The sequence below is a fragment of the Nothoprocta perdicaria genome, unplaced genomic scaffold (genome assembly GCF_003342845.1).
Source record: "Nothoprocta perdicaria isolate Ctin4 unplaced genomic scaffold, notPer1 scaffold_1, whole genome shotgun sequence".
Taxonomy (NCBI): domain Eukaryota; kingdom Metazoa; phylum Chordata; class Aves; order Tinamiformes; family Tinamidae; genus Nothoprocta; species Nothoprocta perdicaria.
The window spans coordinates 6,745,587-6,768,073 of NW_020454093.1; the positions used below are offsets into that span (position 1 = coordinate 6,745,587).

The window sequence follows — 22,487 nt, forward strand, 5'->3', positions numbered from 1 at the left end:
TACAGTTGTGTGTCCTGTAAGAGCATAACTGCCACACAGGTGAAGGGGCAGATGTCACCTATCTTGGCGGCACGCATTTGACACCCTCACGCAGCACCCCTCATACACAAGCTATAGAAACACGTTCTTGAAGAAAACTACTGTGGAGTGAGTGCCTGAGTGGTGGGGAAAACCTACTTAGTGAGCAGTTAATATAGGTTCACAGGCAAACTGGAAAGAGAAAAAAAAGTGCTTATCCCCTGGAGTCTGTCTTGGGTACAGTAGCATTGGCATTTTCAAGAATCACTTGGAAAAGAGAAGGCAAGGAAGCTCTATTAACTTTGAAGGCAATATCAAAGCAAGAGAAACCGTGGGACACTCCAAGAACTGAAACAGGGGGTTGAAATTAAACTGGTGAAGGTGGCTGAGTAGGATGAGCACAGAGCACTATACTTTGGAGCAGGAGAGCAGAAAGCAAGCTGGGGAATGCAGTCTAAAGAGAAACTCTATGGGAGAGCATCTAAGGAGGAATAATGAAATATTCCTCTTTTCTTCCAGAAGAGAAAGAAATAGGTAACAACCGTTTCTGTCCGCTGGCTCTTCACTGCAAGAAGCTGTTCTTTACCTAGGATTACACAAGACTGACCCTAATGAGGGGTAAATTGTGGTAGAAAGGCAGGCGATCCAGGAAGAAAGAACATTCCATGTGCTCTGGCAGATGCAGGATTAAAGGTGTTATGTGAAGTACTATTAACATGCGCTAACAGACAAACACACTTTCTATTTGGAGATCTGAATTTCTGCTCGTCACCAATACTGCACATCTTTGTTGCAAACTCAGTCACTTTTTCATTTAGTACCAGCATTTTTTTTTTCTATACACTATTTCCTATTCCACTTGTCAACCAGGAATGGACTCTAGTAAAAAGTATACCTGTACTAGCCTTACTTACATGCTCATATATCTTCATATATATGTTTCTGTTTCACAAAATATGTATTACCATGACAAATAAAAGAAATTTTAAAATTGATCAACACCTTCCTTTGAATTTTTCTTCTTGGAATGGTATTACAGACATTTCACATAGTGGCTTGGTATATCTGAAAGACGCTTACAGATACATGATTGGTATTCCTGATAATTGAGAGAAGAATAAATTCTCCTTTCTGCCTGAGAAACAACTCTCCAGATGTCCATTCCAAAGGATGAAAAATATCTATGGGAAAAGTTGGAGCAACAGATTTCAGGACGTATAGCCCGACGAAGTATAAACTTAAATCAAATCCTTTATAAGTTTCTTTTGGATGACAGCTTACAGCTATACAGACAAAAATTCACCTTGGAATTAGAGTTTTCTCTCATTTTTTAGAACAGTTTTTACAAAGATTATAAACACAGCATGTCAGAACGAAGAGGAAATAAGTTTGCAGTATTGATTTATCAAATATATATTGCTTATATAATTTTATAAATGAAATCTCTTCTCAATTAAGATAAATACATCAGATGTATGTACTTGAAGAATAATTGAGAAAACATTTTAAAAGAAATATTCACTATAGCACAGAGAGCTCTCCCCCCTCCCTGTTTTCCGGTTGATCTACTGGACACAACAGAGACTAAACAGAGGGTTAACAGCAGCAGCAAGATGAGGAAAGAGTAGCCTTCAGATAAATAATTTGAGCAACAAAACCACCAGCTTTCCCCTTGAAAGGAGGTTTTGAAAAGAAACTCAACTACCACATGATAAGGAGTATATCTGTGACATTTTAATGACAAAAACAACACGTCTGTTCTCAGAACTTACACAAATGTGAGTCTTAATCTGCCCATACATACTTGAAGACTGGGATCCAAGCAAGGTACGTGCACTGAAACTGAAGATGTGATCCTCAGTCACACATCTTTTTTAACTAAGATTTTAGTCCAGTCTTGTCCAGCTCGGGTGTAATTCTCACACAAATAGATAAAATTCCCATGAGTAGGGTGCCTATGTATTTTTGATCACACTCCCTTGTCACTTACTGCTAACACAAATAATTTCAATTTTAGTTCAAGCTTTCTTATAAGATATTGTTGGTCTCTCCTGCCAGTTTCTCCAGTTCTTAATTTCACTCTCTCTGCTTATAAAAATGAAAGATAATCAGATCCACCTGAACTAACTTCAGGGTCATTCTACGAAAATGACCTTGTACACATCACGCTTTGCATCTTTCATTAAGATGACTTAAAGATATAGTTGTATTTCTCCCTAAGGTCTTACAACTCATTACTCCACAGCAAGGAATACAAAAGGAGGGATTTTCAAGAACCCCTAAGTCAATCAGTTTCTAACACATTTCCAAACTTTACAAAACACCTCACAACAAGGTAATTTCAAAGCCACAAATACTATCTACTTTTTAAAATAAATAACTACTGACTTTTTAATAAACATAACCAATCAGCTTTTTCAATTAGTATATACTTTGATAAAATTATTTTGTGTCCACGTGAACAAACTCAGACAATAACACGCAAAATGAAGCATCTGGAATAGACAACCATGTATAGGAAGAACACTTTGAAGATGCAAACACAGTTTGGGTGGTTACTACTTATCTGCCAGTTAGCACCTCCTGTCCTCTCCAAATCTTTTGAAAATAAGTTGAAGTTCTCTCTGTGAAGGAAGAACTACAGCACTGTAGGATGGACTTAATCTTCGCATCAAGCTCAGTTAACCCAAGTTCAGCTTGCTGATCCAGCAGAAGTGTAAGATTAGTAAGCGTGCATTAAAATATTTAAGCTCCAAAATACCCAAATCTCTACAGATTTATTTAGATGAAACCAAATGAGAAAGTGGCACTGCACAGATGCATGGCATGGACGTAGGCTGCTCCATGCTGCAGGAAGCTCAAGTGAACAGCTGAGTTCACTTACAGGGATCTTGCCCACACTGTTGCCCTCTAGGCATCTCCTCATGAACTGTAAGCAACTGCAGGCAAGGAGAGATTTTTTCCTTCGTGTGAACAAGCTTCTTTTTAAATTATCTCCTCAGGGAAGGTGAGAAAAACAAGCAAACAAAACTTTCCTATTGAAAAAGACCCTTAATCCTACTTCTAACAGAATTTCTAAGTACGTTGCTACCTACCTCAGCTAGCTGAGTTACTGTCAAGAGACCCTTCATCTCATTGTGACAGACAAAACCTTTAGCATTTGAGTAATTTATTTTCTTTCAGATAGATTCTTCTTTTCCCTGAAATATTTCTTTAAGGCTTACTACACTATTAATTTTCATATTTTGTCATTTTGTTACTTGTTAACTGTGACAAGCCTTGGAATAATGCCTGTCCTCGCAGTAAAGCTGGTAGAACATTACAAAAATATTCCTGACATACTGAACTTCATAAACATAATTCTCCTACTCCTGTGATGTGCCCTGCATCTGAATTCATGCCCATGCAAGGTGAGTGCACAAAGAAATCTGCCCAGACTTCCTGATTATTTGTTACAACAGACTCTGCACACATTTTAAGCAGAGAGCAGAGCAAGGAACTCCTGCCAGTATCTCCATACCAGTGTTTAGTAATGCTGATGACCCGTTTGATATGATAAAATATCTACTGAATATAAATGTCAAGAAATATATGGTAAAGGTAAAATAAATACTGAGGGGAGAAGGGAAAAATGAAAAAAAAAAAAAAACCAAAACTCATAGGGCAAAGAGGTCTACAACACTTAGTACACCTGTGCGGTATGTTACATATTCTGATATTCAGATTCAGTGATACTGGAATTAAAGCTATGGCAGTAGTGAATTTTGTAGTGTTAATAAGATTCAAATATTAAAAGAAAGGAAATTAGGATACAGGAAACAAAATCCATGCAGATTACCAAAAAACCCCACACTGATATGTCTTGATATTTTGAGAATTCAAATAAAATTCCTGGCAGAAGTGCCAAATGCAAAACATAAGGCGTCTTTCTATAATTAAGACCTTAGATATAACACTTTTTTTTTAGAATAAAACATTCCTTCTGCATTTTAAATGCTACCTATGAAAAACAAAAACATCCATTTACTGTAAGCACCATCAAAATGCTAAATCTACCAGTTAGAAATTAATATATTTGTTTGAAATAATTGATAACATACTTTCCAGTTTATTAATGGTTACTATAGTTGAATATTGCTTTGGTTTTCTTCACAATGGTAGCTACTATTCAATTACTGTTATCAAAGCCCTGGGCTGCATCCTACCGCGAAGCGCCGGAGTGTTTGTCCTGAAGTGTTTGCAGGCTGGGTAAGAATACGCACGTATTCACTCTCCAAGATTAAACTAATACATGTTAGCAGCATGAGCTCCAAGGTTGAACTGATCACTGGGTTTTGAAGTTTGCTATGGTGAAAAAAACAAGAGTTTTCCCACCATGAATTTACTAGTTGATTTAGTCAATATAATCTTAGGAGCAATTCCTACAGCCTGAACTTCGTCAGCTTTTAGACACATGTTGTAGAAGTCCCAATCTGATAAGCAATTGATTTCTAATGTCAGTTCATTTTGAGCATAGGATTAGGATTGCTAAAGGCAAAGCTGGCCAACAGGCTTGGTCATCTTCTGCAAAAAGAAAGCTAGAGGCAAGAGAAGAGCTACAGAGCGAATGCGACTGACTGTCTTTCATCCAGAAAGATGCTGGGTAGTATTTGATATGAGAATTTTTTTTTTTTTAAAAGTGGTGGAGTAAAACAGAAGACTTTGCAAGGATAAAGTTGAACTACATATACTGCAAAATCTCCATGCTTATACCTATTTCTGCTATACAGTACACAAACCATCAAAATTTGGATTTCAGAATTTGCAGGAATTCCCAACGCTACACAGTTCTCCTAAAATCTCTGCCTTCAAGAAGTCTTTCTATTCAACACAGTACCTGGACACATCTTTAAGTGCCACCAACATCACCCAAATTTAATAATAAAGCGTGGCGTTATTAATCAATATATCAATTAAAACAACAATCTTAAATTGGCATCCTTGATACCTTTGAAGGTTTTCTAAACATTTCGATCAGTTGATTCTCTTACCACAATTAAAAGTAAGGCAGAAAATGCTCCACGCCTCTGCAGGATTCTTTGTTGCTAGTTTCTATGCTACTTGTTAGGTTTCACTGCTTAGACAGTATTTTGTGTCTTTTTTGTTTTCTCACATGTGGTAATTAAATTTCACCATCCAAAGATTACCAGACTCTTTAAAAATTGTTCTAAGAAGAAAAATTAACTTTCAAATTATTTAAAACTAGCATATAGTTAAAAACTGGACAGATGGTATTTGTCTAAAGCTGAATTCATAGAAATATATTTGCAGGTTTACACTATGAAACTTTGAAAAATGTATCTTTTTCAAATATTTGATTAAGTACTTCAAAATGTTGAAGTAATTCAGCACTTAAATTATAATGTTTGATGTAATTTCTGGCATCACAACAGCAAATGTCACATAAAAGAAAAACATCTTATTTAAAGCAAGGTCATGACAGCAGTCTGGCACAGTCAACAACCTTATTCACAAATTGGAAGGCTGGTTATAATCAAACATGTAAGGAGGGAATTAGGTTTTTCTCTCCCTCCTCTTTAAACAATGTAAACACTTAAAATTCTCACCCCTAGTCCTTTTTAATGCTCTGAATCTGGAATAAATAACTTAAGTGGGCAAATATTTAACGTGACTGACTCCAAGCAGCGATATTAAATGTGATACAGGCATCGGTGAGGAGGTGCCAGCCGGGCGGGAGCGCGGTCCTGCCGCCGGCCCCGGCCGAGCGGGCACTGGCGGCCGGGCTCGGGCCGGCCTCGCGCCGCGCTCCCCTCGGGTGCCCGCTGGGGCTGCGAGCGCTGCTCGGGGGGTCACCCTGGCGCTGTCACGGAGCCTCCGCACTCGCGTTTGCCCTCAACCAGCCGCAGCAGCTGCTGTAAAGATTTTATCTCCCATCCTTTCTTATATAAATTGCACACTCTCAACTTCTAGATAAAATTACTAGAAGTTATTTATTGCCATAATCCAATCAATTGCTCAGTATCTTTCTTTTTTGCAGTATGATTTGTAATCTGTCAAAATCTATGTATCTTTTTATTTTCAGTGACCTTCTTACATCCTTTCCACCATGTACCACCATCTTTTACAGTTTACAGACACTCACGCCTGTGCCCCTCACCTAAAGCTAGAAATTCCTGTATTGGAATCTAACACCTAGTGTGACATTTACTTTTGCTTCGAGAATTCTTAGTTTTCAAATACTTATTTTTGCCAGTAGTTGGAAGATCCAGTTTGCATAGTCAGGCCTGTCTGCGTTTGTGAACATACCAATCGCGAAACACAAGGCAGGGAGATGACTTTACAGAAACCAAAACCAAAGTTCAAGACACTGCTCTGTACTAATATGACAACAAGTTACAAACATTTACAGAGTTTTCATAATTAACAGCATTAAGATTACAGGTCCTTGCTAAACAAAATTGCACTTCTTAAATTACCATTCCAACACTGCTATAAGGCAGGGGTATTTTAGGGTAGGAGTCACAATCTACTTATTAATTGTTCACACATATATCCTAAAATTTAACCCGATCTTCCTCAAAGCTGATTATTCAGAACTTAAATGTAAGATTCAGAACTTAAATGTATGCTCTGTAAGACCTGAGAGAAAAAATATGAATATTTGTCCAGAGTGAAAAGGGGAATTCAGAAAACTACTTTTAGCTTCACTTGAACTATGGTGAAAATAAAAGCTATGCTGTAAGACATGCACCAACACTCTTAAAATTCAAGTATTTATATATATATTTTTTATTTTGTGTCCTTGGGCCACCTCTAGTTTTAAGTCTAAAATTCACACAAGACACAAGGAGAACATTAGCCTGCGATACTATGGAACAGGAATAAAAGTGTTGCACCCAGACCCTGATGTCCTCACCTCATATTTTGGGAGTGTTCTGCTTTGGACCACCCGAGGGAGGTCACTAGTGTGCTCCTCCATGGCATCCGCCAGCGCAGCTACCCCCAGAAAGCACATCTGATCCTTGCTAAAGTACCAACATATAAGAAACCTCTAGTTAAGATTCCTACTGTGATTTTAATTTCCTCCCGAGGATCTTTGGACCTTTACAAGAAACTGCCTCACCATGTAACTGTGCTCTCCCTTTCCATACCAATTAAAAGTTACAATTCAAAAAAACCAAGTTGATGGGTTTGTGATTGATCTGGAAAAAGATATTTGAAATGCAATGGGTAGACAAAAGTGATCATATACAACTCTGCACTAATAAACTTTATATAAGCAGAATAATTAATCAGAAGGATAGCACAAGGGAAAAGAAATCTTTTCCCTTTGTGTCAATTAATGCTGCCATCAACTGCCAGGCTACTGCCATCAGCTGAGGTCTGGACAAAAGCAGCCAACAGGAAGACTGTAGATCATTTCATCATGTAACTATTTTAGTATTCAAAACAATTTATACTATCATACTATGCAAAATAATTTATATTATTTACTGCATTTACTAAGTACTAATGTTTAATAATTTTAGGTGGGTTCTGGTTTAGATTATATTTTGATTAAATTTATTTTTAATTAAAATAAAAAAGCTTTCCTTTTCCTTGAAAAATCTAAAATGTAGTTCTGAAATCCTGGTTTTCCTCTACATCACAAGTGTAGTCAGATCATTCCAAGGTGCAGAATGTGCTCTTTCTATTCCTGATGTAGTAGAGACAGGAAAATTACTTACCAAAGTAATACACTACTGACTAATTTTAGCAAACCTAGAAAGCCATAACTTTAATTGCTTGATTTAAAGACCCACGGTGATAGTAAATATAAGGCTTTTGGGGGTAATTTTTCCATCTAGTGACTATCACTTAAAATTTTGCTCAAGTTTTCTGCCCCATCAAGATCTCTTGAGAAGTCACAGCTTCTTTTCTTGATTTACTGAACAGGTTGTGCTCCACAGAAACTTGAAAACTGGAGCACCTAAGCCTATCCTAGCCATAAAGTGGGATCAACTGTTTCAAAACCAGCCCTACTAAACCAGTATTGGCCTAATCTGCTATTAAAAATTCCACTCATGCTCTAGATTATTTATTCCAATATTTAGTTGTAATTTATCTTCAGGAAGCCTTCCTTGACATTTGAATTAAATCTCTTTAGCTGCAATCAAAACCTATTATCTGTTGACCTCTCCACAGGATTACGTAGAATAATTCCTCGGTCCCAGTTCTTACAAACTCCCCATGCTATGCTTTCTAGCCCATCAGTCATCTCTGTTGCTCTGTCATATGCCTTGTCTAAGGTGCCTCATGTCTCCCTGTAAAGCACAACGGCCAAAACTGGACAAAGTATTCAGGCTGCAGCCCTGCTCAGGTTGAACAGTGACTGCCTTGCTCACAACATGCTTCTCATACGTTTTATTTTAGTCCTTCTCAAACGCTAAGCAGTGTCGCCTTGCAGTCAGCTAGCTCTTCCTTGGATTTCCTACCTTCTAAGCTGCATAAAACAGTCCCTAACATCTTGTGTTTGTGCAACTGGTAACTCCTAGGCAGAAGTTCCCCAGGACAGGGTGAGCCACAGGCACAACGGAAAGCTCTTTTCATGCTTGAATCATCTCCTTTTCCTCTTTGCATGTTCTGTTTGCTTTGACCTGCCTTTCTGCCTCTGTGAACTGATTCAATCCACCAACCTGGTACAAAACTATTCCAGGAAAGAGCAAAGGCACAGTCTTGTTTCCATGTTAATAAACTCCATCTCATTCAGAATCTTTTTTATTGTGTCTTCAGTTTACAATTTTATTTAGGGACTCCAAGAACTGGCTGAATAGGATCTTTCCTATCATATGCTTTTCTCAACAGGTACTAGAGCAGACCACATCCTGAGCTCTATAATAGTACTGAAAAAAAGCAAGCGTAAGGTTCTTTCAGCTGTTAGATGCCATCTATAGTTTTTCAACAGGTTTATCTCTCATTTCACCTTGTCTGTTATTCCTTTTATATAAAGGTGAAATGTCAGGTGAAAAACCTGACGTATTGTGTTCAGTTTCCTCCTCTTTTTTTTTCTTCTCCCTACTGCTTGGCCTCAAATAAAAGGTATCTTTCCAAACAACACCATATTATTAAGGATGAGTATCACCCAAATATTCCTTTAGCCAGCCACTGTACGGGCAACTTTCCTCTAACTACCCTGTTATTATCTCTTCTGGAGTAACTGGCACCGTAACAGAGATGATGCTTAAGCAATGGTACAACAGTTGCCCTGCACAGGTACTGATCTGTATCAGAGCAGACACAAATACTACTCTGTAGCATTTATGTATCCAAATATGTATATAAGTTCTCTCATTTTTACGCTTTACTTGTAGTTCTCTTCTTAACATGTCCCCCAACTGCATTCGTTCCTACGAACAAGAGCTTACATTCATTTATGACTGAGCATGACGCCTAGAATCTTTTCAGAGCCACTACTTTGGAAAACACGGTTCCAGTTTTCAAACACAAGCCCCAGATCCTACAATTTATTTGTCAAACTGGTCACCACTGCATCTCACCCATTACTCAAAGGACTCCACATTATTTCTTAAAAATGATGCTATGCTTTCTATCACTCTTTAAACTGTGTGTCAACGATATTCTTTTTCTGGCAATGAATTTGTATTTTCTTTTAGGTTTCTTATACTGTTGAATATAGGATCAAGGATCCACTCCAGAAATGTGTCCAACAAATCTGAAGTGCTTGGAAATTTGCCTATTTTTTTCAGCTCAGCTAGTACAGAGTGTTACATCTTTCTACACCAAAATATGTACCTTACAGACTTAGTAACTTAAGCATATGTAGAAGGAAATTAAATGTAAAATTTGTCTGACCAAAAATGGGGCACCTAACGGCCTAATTTTGCTAGAGTTTATGGGAAAAAAAGTGAAACTTGCTTCTTGAATTTGAGTCAGTAACTCAGTCATTAAGAAGAACTGTAAAAGTCTTAAGTTAGTAATTGCGTCTGCTTTTAAGTATCTCCACGCCAGAATGTCAGAAAGGCTTTCCAAGTCAGAGCACATACGTCCCAATAAAAGATGCCACGATAAAAGCATTTCAAATCCAGCAACTTGCCCAACTGCACATACATTAACTAAAGAATGTCTGAAAGAACAAAAGATACTTGTATAACTTATTTATACAATAGGCTTTCTTCATTATTACCAGTGTACAATTTTAAGGAGAATCAGTCTTCGGTGGAAAAAAAAAAAATTCTACATTCCAACAATACAGTGATCACATTGATCCACGTATTTTTTCCGTTAAAAATACTAAACAGCTTTAAAACTGGAATATTAACAGGAAATCTACACATAACCTGCTATGATTTACTCTTACCTTCCTTTTCTTTAGATTTTACAGCTCTTTCTTCTTTTCTCTGTTTTGCTTCCAGCAGTTCACGTTTCAGCTGTCGCACTTCTTTCCGTAGCTCCTCACTGCAGAGAGAACAATATTTACACGACTGTAATCTTCTGGGAATGTAAAGCCACTCAGGAGAAACAGAATCAAAGTTAATGGGCAGTAAATCTCTGCTATAAACAAAGGGAATGTGACTCACTGATGCTAGGAACTTGGCTTAAAAAACAATTAGAACCTAGAGAAAGTTCATCTTTTCATTAGCAAAGACAGCAAAAGAACATAACAGATGACTTATTTTAAGAGCCCATTAGAAATATGTCAAGGGCATGAATAATAAGACAAAGAACCCCCATTTGTATTTTTAATTTAACATTGTATTATTATAATATTTAGCTATGAAAATCACACAAAGAAGATAAGAAACAGAGACATTGCCAAATAAATACTACACAGATTATAAAATTGGGTTTACTAAAGTAATAAATCTCAGGATCTTGGATTTTTTACATGGACAGAAAATGCAGGTGCTGAGTGACTAAGGCAAATTAGTACCTATGAAAATCAACTTAATTTTTACAAAAAAAAAAAAAAAAGAAAAAAAAAAACCAGCTAATAATGTTAGAAAGAAGAAACCAAAAGATTGCAAGTCAATGTGACTACCAAATTAAACATCTGTCTTATTCTGTTTTAATGTTATATGAAATAAAAAGCTCTTTATTAGGAGAGGAACTTTTTCTTTGCTCTTCCTGTGATAAGGAAATTCTGTAGGTGTTAAATAGGTGAATGTCTATGCCTGTTTTCCAAAAATATTAAAACAGCAGGTCAGTTCTTGCACAAGGCTGGCAATTTAACTGCAGAAAACAAGCTCCTCTCTGAGGAGGGCTGGGACCCCTGGAGAGCAGCCGCGCTGCTCAAGCTAACGCAGCTTGAGTTTGCGGCTGCCCGGGGCTGTGTCCAGGCAGGGCTTGAGCATCTCCAAAGACGGTCACTCCACAACTTCTTTCCAAGTCACCACACTATGGTTGTTCTACCATCCTGCAGCTACAGGCCATCTTTTTGATTTCCAGTTGTACGACTGAGCTTAGATGGATTATAAGCTTTGTCGGTTCCATCAAGGCCACGTAACTACTCAATTCAAATCATTTGCACCAACAGTCTGTCTTCAAATATCCTATTATTTTCTTACAATAGGGCTTATATTCACGTTTGATTTTTTTTCCTAATAAAAAAGAAGAATGTTGGTGGCTTCTCAACTAACGTTACATGCACTGTAAACGCGGCACCAACTCAGTTATTTTTATAGATCAGTAAACCTTCATCTCCATAGCCTCCTGCTCTAAGCTTGTCTTCCCCTCCCTCCAGTGTCCCAAAAAAAGACAACAGTTCCCTACTACCTCTGGAAAGGCAATATCCAGCATTAATTATAACATTAGTCTCTTTTTTTTTTTTTCCTTCTGAGGAAAATCCCAAATTAAACACTCTGTTATTCCTAGTTAGGATGAAGCAAAGCTAACTTTTATGCCTCTACATCATAACTTTTGCTATTCTTAAATATTGAAATTACATTGGCAGTTCTACAATTCTTCTTTTTTTTCCCCTTAGTTTTCCAAGGCTTATTAAAAACTAATATGAGTAGAAAGCTTTTAATTTTACCATTTTTTGGATTTACGTTAAGTAGGCTTGTTAACTACATGTTTTTAATTTGAAAAAATACTGCCCAACCTTTTTTATAATAGACATGAACCTTTTATTCCACTCACATTATACTTGTTCCACATTTCAAATACAGAATTTAAGTATCTGAGTAATTTTTAATTTTCTATATAATAACCTAATTACCTTAACAAATATCTCACTTCAATCAATATTTCATTGATTATTTTGGCCTTCCTTGTTAGTGTCTGTGTTTCAATTTCACACATGCTTTGATATATCATTTTTCTTTTTCACCAATTTATTATTTCTTTATAGGGAATGTTTCTTCCTTAGCGTGACTTTACTTCTCATTATACATTGGTATTCTTGTGCAATTCTTGTATTTCAATAATACTTTATATAATAAATTTTAATTTTCCAACTCAGTCATACAAATTAAATTAAACCCAATTATGAATAGTGTATGATTGGTAACTTCAAGGCCAGCAGTAAATCAGATCAACATATCTCAAATAATTTTGCTAGCTTCGATAAGTTCTTTTTCTTCCTTTAACAAAACACAACACAACAGAAGTACCTCGGTGATTCACTCGCAGTTTTATATACGTGACAGGGCAGCTCAAATACTCAGAAGTATCAGCCTGAAAGATCTTTCAAGGGCTTCTTATTAAATCAATTGATTCAAGGCAATTTATATTTTTCTGTTACTGTTTAGCTTGCCCAAGCATGAGGAAGGTCCACCTGTACTTCTTGTTCCTCATACTAGATCTTCCATCTCTTGGCTACCAGCATTAAAGCTTTATATTTCAATATACTTTTATATTTATAATAGGGTATTATAAAGTTATCATTATAAAGTGCTGTATTATATGCTGTAACTTTCTATTCATTTGATTTTATTTGTATTTTAAAATCAGAAATTAATATTTCATTAACAAAGAATACAGTCAACTTGAAATTGAGCCAAATATTTTAAGTTTAAATGAAACAAACACTGAAGGTATCTTGCTGTAAGTGGAAAGATGCCTTCTGAAATTACAGATTATAACTTCCTAATTCAGGAAGGAGATACTCTCTATCAGACTTCATTTTGGCAGAATAAAGAGAACGGATCACAGAATTAAACACTAATTGTCACTTAGGTACACGTCATCATATGATTATACTTGCTGTGAATTAATACAAAACTCTCTCTCCAAATGCTTGCTGATGTTTGTACCCTCATGTACCCATCTACACAAACACAGTAACTAGCTGTATTTATTTAAGCATATAAAATCTATAGTTAATAAAATATATGATATACAGACATAAAATAAGACCTAGCAAGGCACGATATCTTAATAAAACATGGGTTACGACAAAAGTTGTTCCATATATTCAAAGCTATAATTCAGGTATCTCCACATCCCGTCATCACGTAGTGCAGTAGATATCAAAACTCATGATGCCCAGATTTTGACCACAGAGATGCCTGAAAATTCCAACTGCAGCTTTCCATACCCATATAAAATATATCCCAGCTCCAGTCTAAACTCCATCCCAGTTCAGAATAGGCACCGCTACCCCTGTGAACACCACGTAAGCCCCAGAGGGGCCCAAACTCCAAGCAGCTGGGCCAACACGTAGTAAGTTCACTGAACCTGGTGCCAACAGTATTAGCTGTAGCCACACTTTCAGACCTCAGTTACTCAGAGGTTATACAGAGAGCCTCATCCTCAGACAGCTCACTTAGGTAAAATGTACATTTTCCAATGCAGCAACTATCTAGTTCTGAAGAACTGGCAGGAGATTCTGGCGTAGTCTCCATCATTGGACTTGGTGTTTTATTTAAAAGGTTTGCTTTAGCTGAAATGTGAATTAATTCAGGAAAGTGCTGTTGTCTGTAACAGTGAGGATTAAATTAAATGATCATTTTTAATCTTTCAGTATCTTATTTTCCTTCCCTTCTTGCATTATTATAATTACGCTATTGTTACTTTTTAAAGGCTATTTTCTTTCATTTTGCTTTTATTGTTTTTCTCATTCAGCTGTAGCAGAGGAAAATGACTAAATGAATATCTTTAAGAAATTATTTAGTGTTTTCAAAGTAAAGAAACCAGAACAAAAAAAAGAAATACTCTTTTTAATTTTATGAAGTCATTTTCTAATGTTATAAATAAAAAAAAAACATGAAAAGTATGGAAAAAAGCATGAAAAAGCATGAAAAGCATGTCCAGATTGCCACATAAAACTTAGTTTTTATATGAACAGCATTCTTTGACACATTTTTTCAAATAGTTTAAATTTTTCCTTACACTCCTCTCCAATACATACTATTTTAAAAAATTATACAGAAGTATATACGATAAAATAAATGAACGGTGAAATACTTCAACAGTGTGAATTTATGTGAATTCCTAATAGCATGTATGCTAATTGAGCTAGATAAACCAAATTAGAAACACAAACAAATAAACTGTAGCAACAACATCCTCTGAAAACAGAAGCTGAGTGGAAGACTAAAGAATGAGACTCAGTGTCCTAATACAAGCATTTCTTTTCCTAAACTTATTAATTCCACAAAACCACATGTGGCATTCTCTTTAAGTTTACCAAAGGTTTTCTTAAAGTGTAGCATATCATCTGCACCCATGATTCATTTATAAGGCTATTCTAGAGCTGACATTACCTTAGCATTATATACCTTAGCAGTATGAAAGAATGAGGGGAAAGAATCCCTACTAAGGATTGTGGTTTTAATTTCTACAAAGATGCTCATGAGAAAAAAAAAAAAGTATACTAAATGTGCAAAGTTAAGAAATACAATTTGAAGTTAAAATACATGTAGTATATAAAACAGAGAATTAACGATTAAACAACATAAAACTAGTATGTCTGTATAACTGATGTACAACGGCATGGTTCTGGCTGAGATGCAAAATATGGAAGAATCTAGGGAAATGTTTGCTGCATAACTGGACAGTTTTGATGTGTTTTAAGATATCCCCCTCCTACCCGCTGGAGTACCTGTGGAACATACATTCTTGATGTAGATACAAATTCCCACATTTGGCATGTAGATCTAAGACTTTTCTACGGTTCAAGAATCTTATTTTATCTGGATTACATTACTTTTCATCTCTGGCACTGCAAGAATGTAAGAACTATAAAAATGAGAATGAAAATTATGAGTTTGGAACATGCACGGCAGCTTCCTGCCAGCCTGGTTTTGCTGTAGCAAGCGGTGTATCACAGTCATCCCACAAATCAGGGGATAGCATAAAGGCAGTGGAGGTCTTGATATTGGCAATTTATAAACTGAACACTTTAACATAGCTGCAGAACTGCGTGTGCATACATGTAAGTTTCCACAGCTTCTGGATATTGGTGGTATTTGGTGCAACTGGTACTATAATACCTTGAAAGCCTTTTGTCCTGAAAGAGTTTATGGATGAATTGCCAATATTTCAATAGTCATAATTACAATGTACAAAGATTTCAATGCTGAAATCTAATGTGGACATGTTTTTCTAAGTACATGGCAACCATTTTCATCTTTCCCTTTCAAAAAACTTGAGCGTAAGTAAATGGATTACATAATTAGAGCATCAAATAATTGGTGCTCTATTTTACTGCAATTATGTACACCGGTCTATAAACTGGATGTCAGCAACCTGAGTACTGAGCAATGAATTCTCACAGGCTGAAACAGCTTAAGAATGTTATTGTTTTACACTGCTGGGAGAAGCTTAGCAAAACAGCAAGGGCCTGCAGGGTTAGTGCAAAGTATAAACATTTGCAAGAGGCAGCAAAGTATTAAGGGAGAGGCAACAGCTTTCATTAGGGAAACTAAGACAGATAAGAGGGTAAAAACCCACAGGTATCAGGACACATGAGCTCTTCTTTGGCTGGTTTATTATTCTTTCCCAGCTTAATAAAATGTATTAACTTTCCCTACAAAACTTGCTTTGCTGAATTTTCAGCCACCGTTACACTGCCAGAAATGGCAGATGCACGCATTAAGACACACATAGAAGCCCATATCATAGTTTTAGCTTAACACACTGATGTGATGCATGGTTATACACTATCTGTACTTCCTTTCCCATCAAAGTCTGGCACAGCTAGGGACCTGACTTTCCCCAATGAAACAGGAGAACATGACTTTGGCTATTAGTTTGGCATTAGCCTGCTGGAGAGGTAGAAGTGCATTTGCCTTCCTTCTCTTTCAAACAGCACAGCCCTGGTGGCTCCCTATTGTGCTGTGAGCAAACAGCTTCTCTTCCTCCTCTGTCATTGCCAAAGGAGGCCTTGCAGCAAGAATTCTTACTGTGGTCCCTTAAAACGTATCATAAGATCATGCAGTAACTGTTCAATTTCAACTGATCACCCAAGCTTTTGGAATCCTGCAATTTTTGTTCAGATATTCCTGAGACCCTCCTCTCTTGTTAACATTATTCTGCAGCATTGTATCACTTCAAGCTTCATTTAACAATCTTCTGTTTTATATTAAAGTATTACTGAAAATAAGAAATAAGAACTATCCTAAAAACTTGACCCAAACCAAGAGCCATTCTTTCACTAGAATTTAATTCTAACACATATTTAGTCTAGAAGACAACAGGATTATTTTGCTTTAAAAAGGTCTAACAACAGTTTAGTTCGGTAGAATCTGCTTTAACAAACCAGTTTAAAATGGGTTTCTGTCTTCCACTAATCTTTGTCTTTGATTTTTCTTACTTTCAAATCTAGACATTTGTATTTATACTGGTCTACAAGCTTAGAGAAAGCAAACTGCAATAAGCAGCCATTCTGCACTTTCAAAAGGGTGTTTCACTAGAAAAGGCAGAGAAGCCCTAATATCAGAGATAAAAGTCCTGAAAGCTTTAGAAGCACCATGAATGCTTCCTGTAAAACAATAAAATTCTTAGATGTTAAGCAAAGCTCACAGAAAGGGGACGGGAAAGCCTGGGATCAAAGAGCATGACTAAACAACTTGGTAAACAGCTTCATACCTTTAAACTTAAATCTAGGGCTGCCAGTAGAAAAGTAAATGAGAGAAAGCAGTACAATAGAAAATGAATTAAAAAAAAAAAGGCTAAGAAATTTTTAAAAAAGAAACAAGGAAACAGCTAGTATTGAAGCTAAAATGAACGAGCTAAGCCAAGAAAACATAAAAGGAGGAAAAGGTCATCAGGTCACATGGGATTAAAGGGAATAATAAAGCAAAACAAAACCATTGCTGATAAGTGAAATGATTTACTTGTGTCAGCTTTCCCAAGAGATGATGCTGGGGAGATAACTCTCTAAGAACCTGCTCTGATTTGGAGATAAAGACGAGACAATACCAGAACCAGAGGTGTCAGAAGACGAGATACCAAACAATTAAAGAGTGATAAAGCTCCAGCAAACACTCTCTGGCAGAAGCTCAAGAACAGCTAGTTTCACTAACTCATCTCAAAAACAATGTTGCATCAATTGACCAGATAGCATCAAGTATCCTACCTTTGGAACAAAAGGATAACTAAGTGATATCTGGTAAACTTCATGGCAGCCTTCCCTTTAACAGTGTTAGGTAATTAATAAAATAAACACCATGTGATATAAGTGAATCTCTGTGCTGTCTCCCTAATTAAGGGGTTTATTTTGATGTGTTGTGAAGGTGTGAGTGAATGGTGGAAAACACAACATGCCAAATAGCTTTACATACTCAAAAAAACTTTTACAATGGGCTGTTAAAACTAGGCGAGAAAACAATCCATGAGAAATGGGTTGAAAACACAGTACATGCTGGGGAGAACAGCTAAACTAAGAGAAGAATAAACCATTTTCAGGATGTGCAAAGCGGAATGAGAAGTATGACGACACCACACCACAGCGGGTGGCAGAAGATGCAAAAGCAGGTTGGTCAGGCCCAGGCAGAACGTCGTGACTTCTCATGCGTTTAGCTCAGGAGTGGTGAGTGGAATAAATGACTAAAGTCTAGTTCTCAGAAATGCTGATGAAACTCTTAAAAAGAGAGACTAGGAGACTCTTAAAGGAAGAATTTCATGCCTTACACATCTCACGTAACCGAAGCTCAAGAAAAGCCACTGACCTACTGACAACTCAATGACAACCTCTGCTAATAAAATAGCCAGCCACGGAAAGAACATAAAATGTAGTAAGCATTAAACTGCTCAGAAATAGTAGTAAGTGTAATAACCAAAGTATTATAATGGGCCTATAAGAGACGGTCATGCTGCTTAATTTAGAATACTATATAGAAAACTGGTCAACCTATGTCAAAATGGCCAGCATGATAAAAATTACTCTAAAAAGAATGATATCCCCATGATTATTCCCATCATAAACCACTTTATCTAACAAGATCACGGATTTTCCATTTCAGAAGGAAAATAAGTTAATAGGAGTACAAAAAAGGGTAGAAAACAATAGGACTAACAATCTTCTAATATTTGAACACAGTAGAGTTTCTGCAGAATTTCAGTAAATAAATATTTTCTACTCTTCAGGTGATATGATAAACATAATCTGTTCATTGATCTTTTTGCAGTAGAAGCCTTCATAGGACTAAAAGAATTTCTAATGCTTACATGGAAAACAGGAATATAAGTACAATAATTACTGATAAAAGTGAATTTCAGAAGAAACGAAAGGCCTCATTGACTGGGACCGAAGCCCATACTCTAATTCCGTATCTATCAGCTCATGCCCACCTCTGATAATCCTTCACCTCCCTGTGGCAGATGGTGCTGGGCACTGGCAGCCAACTGAACTGTCTAATTCTACCTCATTAATGAAGGCAAAGCTACTTAAGACAGCAGCACGTGCCTAAAGGAGACGTCCCTCCCCAAGCCTCACTCTGACCATCCATTTCATGAATACTGTCATCAACACTCACAATTACATGTATTTAACTTCAGTAAAATACAATCTACAAGTACTAAAACAAATAAGTCAGCATCAAAAGAAATTGTGAGCAAAACCAATTAACTTTCTAAATATCTTCACAGAATAATGCATATTAACATGAAAATGGATAGATTAAACTAAAAACACAATATATGCCAATTACATATCACCGTTTCTTGGAAATTGGGTAAAACACTTGCTCTGAGTTTTGCCTGCTGTTTCCCAACATCTGATAAAAATTTATAACAGATGGAAATGATTGCAAAGTGAACAGCACTCCCTTCATGTTCTCCATTCTGCTGATTTAATCACAAACACACTGAATCCGATAGTAATGAAACAATAGACTTGTTGTTGATGAGATCAGCAAATGGCTTCCATAAAAACCTATCAGACACTGTAAAAGTCCCCACAGATGTACAGATGCTTTTCTGCCTTGTCGTCTCACCTGTCTATCCAGAAGAGTAAATTCGGTCTTAGGAGCAGCCTTCCATGAAACAAATAGGCAACCTGCCTTAATTTGCAATGATTTCAGAAAGTCAGATTCAAAAATAAGAAAATCTTGCCAAAAATGTTTCAGTTAGTTGGCCTATGCATTTCTGAATTTCAGCATCCTTCCCTATTACGAAATGGCAACATTATTCCCAAGCGAGTCTGCTCTGCAATCTCTATGTAATGCATATTTTAAACAAACAAATCATATTCAAGCACTCTGCTACTGCAGATTACTGCTGAGATGTATGGTCTAGCACAGAGCAGTGCTACTAACTTTAAAAACCACTCAAAGCTAAGCATATGCCCAGGTGCTTGCAGGATCAGTGCCAAATCTACTGAAAGACAGTGAAACATTCTGCTGAATCTACCTATTGTGTTCTCCCACAATAAGGACAGATTGGCTTTAGTTTATTTTTTTAACTAAGAACCAAACTGAACAGATCTCTGAAAAGAAAGAAAATAACTTAATTCTTCTAAAACCTCAACATTACATAAAATTGCTTTTCTATACATAAAAATGTCATCAACCTAATGTCAGTTTAAAACCTGATTTGCAGAAGGTTTCAAGAGTAGAAGCAATCTCAGTGCCTCATTCAAAGTTAACAAAATCCTCCTCTTTCCAATAGTGCTATTTCAGCCTCAAAGGATCCAACAGGGTGATTCACCCAGCCTGAGGATCCTTCCTGGCTGCTCCCTCTCCTAGGGGCTCCTCTGATCCAGACAAGGGAGAGCAGACTGGAAAGAATTTTTCTGGCAGCAAGAAAAAAAAATACCCTAGTCGGAGCCCTGCCTTCCCCAAGCCCTCTTTTGTCACACGAGGGGACCTCATGCACATGAGATGATGGGGGGATGCAGGACCCGCCAAGGAGTCAGACTGTTAGAACAAGTCTCCTGGTCTGCATTGTCCTTTCTGTCCAGGTCAGAGGGGCTCCTGGAGACAGTAGACAGGCTGGATGAAGCTGTTGGGTAAAAGCAACTTGCTCTGGTTTAAGGCAGAAAATACACCCACGTGCAGTAAATGCAGCACCTGAGGGAAATAACCTTCAGAGACGCACTGGACAATGCACCTATGCAACCTTCCAGGAAAGGATTAAGGTTTATGATGGCTTCTCTTGCTGGAAAAACCATGCAGCCCCTCACCAATCAAGGAAGAGCTCAGTGCAGAACTGCTTCCCTCTCAGAAGGCAGAGCTGGAAGCACTGCTTGCTGCATTTTTATGATCCCCTCTACCCAGATACACTGACAGAAGGAGCGGAGCAGACCACATACAGTTAGGATTTAGGTTTGAGCAGCCATCTAGGCCCTCGGGCTGTCCAGTGAAAGCAGAAGAGATCTCTCATGCTTCACTTGTTTCTGAGGGTTGCTTCTGATTCAGAATCCAGCGATCAGAGATTGGACGTGATCAGAGAGGTTGCAAGGGGGATTCTCACATGGAAGGCAAATCAGAGCATAAATTCTTAACCAGCAAGCAGGAGATCTGGATGAGCACTGAAATGATTTATATTCAAAATACAGGACAGTAATGTCTTCAGCAGAACTTAAGCTACAGGACAAAACCAGCTACTCCTGGTTTTCATAAACCAAGGACCAGAGGCTGTAAAATAGAAGACAGCAAACTTAGAACAAACAAAAAGAAATATATTGTCCACATTACTTAGAGTGAAGCTGAAGAATGTGTTGCTACAAGATATCATAAAGGCCAAAGGCATGAATGGATTCAGAGCAACTAGATACATTCACAAAAGAAAGATACATCAAAAACTATTAAACATAACAGGTCAAATTAATTTTCTGAGTAAATATGCTCTTACATTTTAGACTGTTGGAAGCATGGAAAGTTCCCTAGTAGTATCCTAGACTTACCCTGCTTCTGGCCACTGTCAGAGACAGAATATTTGGCTAAACAGAGCTTTGATCTAATCCAGCACAGTTTATCCTTAAGTCAATTACGACTGCTGAAAAAAATGACATTTATTACTTTGAATTAGCAGTACCTAAGTGTACAGGGATATTTTCCACATTTATAGGGGTTCACATTTGAAGGTGCACAAACTTGTGGGTTTTATTTGATTTTTGGATTAAGTATCACTTATTTCAAATATTCCTCAGAGGGACTGACCTGTCGTCTACTGGGTTTTAATGAAGAAAGAGTAAGCTTTTTTACAGTACTAAAAACCATCAGTCTTTGAGGTAGCTGGGAAAGCTTGTTTGACCCTTTGAAAGCAATAGCTGGGGCGGATAAAGGGAAAACAGAAAAATAGCTATTTTGTTATAAGGTATGAATAGTTAATGAGGCAGGAGTTTAACGGGCACTAAGTGGATCTTCATATATAATCAAAACCTAATACAGCTATCAGTATGTGGGTGAAGCTCTTCCACAGTGACCTGTTAACATGCGACTGTTCCGCCACTGCCGGCGTAGAGTTATCCAAAGCAGATGCCCAAAGACTATAATTACACTGATGTACACACTCGAAGGAAAACTCCACAGCTTCCCACAGCGTGACCAAACATGCATGTCTACAATATCAGTGCTTTTTATGCTTGGCTTTCAAATACAAACTGCCATAAAAACAACTGGCCTATCAGCTTTATAATAATATTATTAAAAGAATTTAGCAAATTACAATGATAGTTCCTAAAGCAACTATTAGAACCCATTAAGTGTTTTAAAAGTTACAACAAGAAGTAAGGTCCAATGGCTTTGAGGTACAACTAAGGAAAACTACAATATACTATAGGAAAAACAAAACAAAAACAAACAAAAACCTTTAATAAGAAGCACAATTTGAGCTCTAGATTATTCTACCATAGAATATCTGAGCTGATTTGTCCTTACACCAGATGCATTTCCCATTTGTGTAGCTCCATCTCTAATCCCCATCTTTACCCATTCCCTTCTTGCTTGACGAAAGGGCTTCAAAATGTCTCTTACTTCATTATGTCACACGTGTACAACAATTACACATGGACAGTAACTGAGCTAGAAAAAACATTTTGGGATTTCTTTAGACTGAATAAAAAGTATTTTTAATTCAGCTAA

General features: G+C 37.0%; 1 protein-coding gene across 1 annotated transcript in view; it reads right to left on the reverse strand.

Annotated features, from left to right (window-relative positions):
* Window positions 1-22,487, reverse strand: part of CWC27 (CWC27 spliceosome associated protein homolog) — a 91,067-nt gene that overhangs the window by 17,001 nt on the left and 51,579 nt on the right. Inside the window, exon 11 of the mRNA XM_026037001.1 lies at window positions 10,376-10,473. Within this exon, the coding sequence (XP_025892786.1) occupies window positions 10,376-10,473 (98 nt within the window). The remainder of the gene's footprint in view (window positions 1-10,375; window positions 10,474-22,487) is intronic.